This window comes from Chaetura pelagica, unplaced genomic scaffold (genome assembly GCF_000747805.2).
Source record: "Chaetura pelagica isolate M959 unplaced genomic scaffold, ChaPel_1.0 scaffold193, whole genome shotgun sequence".
NCBI classification, from domain to species: domain Eukaryota; kingdom Metazoa; phylum Chordata; class Aves; order Apodiformes; family Apodidae; genus Chaetura; species Chaetura pelagica.
The window spans coordinates 60,368-60,642 of record NW_009952562.1 but is presented as its reverse complement, the minus strand read 5'-3'; the positions used below and the strand labels follow the sequence as shown (position 1 = coordinate 60,642).

The 275-nt window shown below is 64.0% G+C and overlaps 1 protein-coding gene across 1 annotated transcript in view; it reads right to left on the bottom strand.

Moving 5' to 3' along the window:
- CCT6A (chaperonin containing TCP1, subunit 6A (zeta 1)) overlaps nucleotides 1–168 on the bottom strand; it is a 10,667-nt gene extending 10,499 nt beyond the window's left edge. The window contains exon 1 of the mRNA XM_009993299.1: nucleotides 143–168. Coding sequence (XP_009991601.1) covers nucleotides 143–168 — 26 coding nt within the window. The remainder of the gene's footprint in view (nucleotides 1–142) is intronic.
- Between the last annotated feature and the right edge of the window lie 107 nt (nucleotides 169–275).

Here is a 275-nt window from a genome sequence, read left to right as displayed (position 1 = left end):
GCGCCCAGTGAATTCCGGAGGTCCCAGTGAATTCCCGAGGGCCCAGTGAATTCCCGAGGGCCCAGTGAATTCCCGAGGTCCCAGTGAATTCCCGAGGTCCCCGCTCCCCCCGCGGCTCCCCCCCGCCGGCCGCGCTGCCAACCAACAGCCGGGCTGCTCCGCTGCCATGTGTGCGCCCAGGGGAAGGGAAAACAACAAAACCAAACACCGCACCATCCCGCCGGGCTTACTCAGCAGATTATAAAAGAGTGATGAGCAAAATGCGGCGGGTGGGC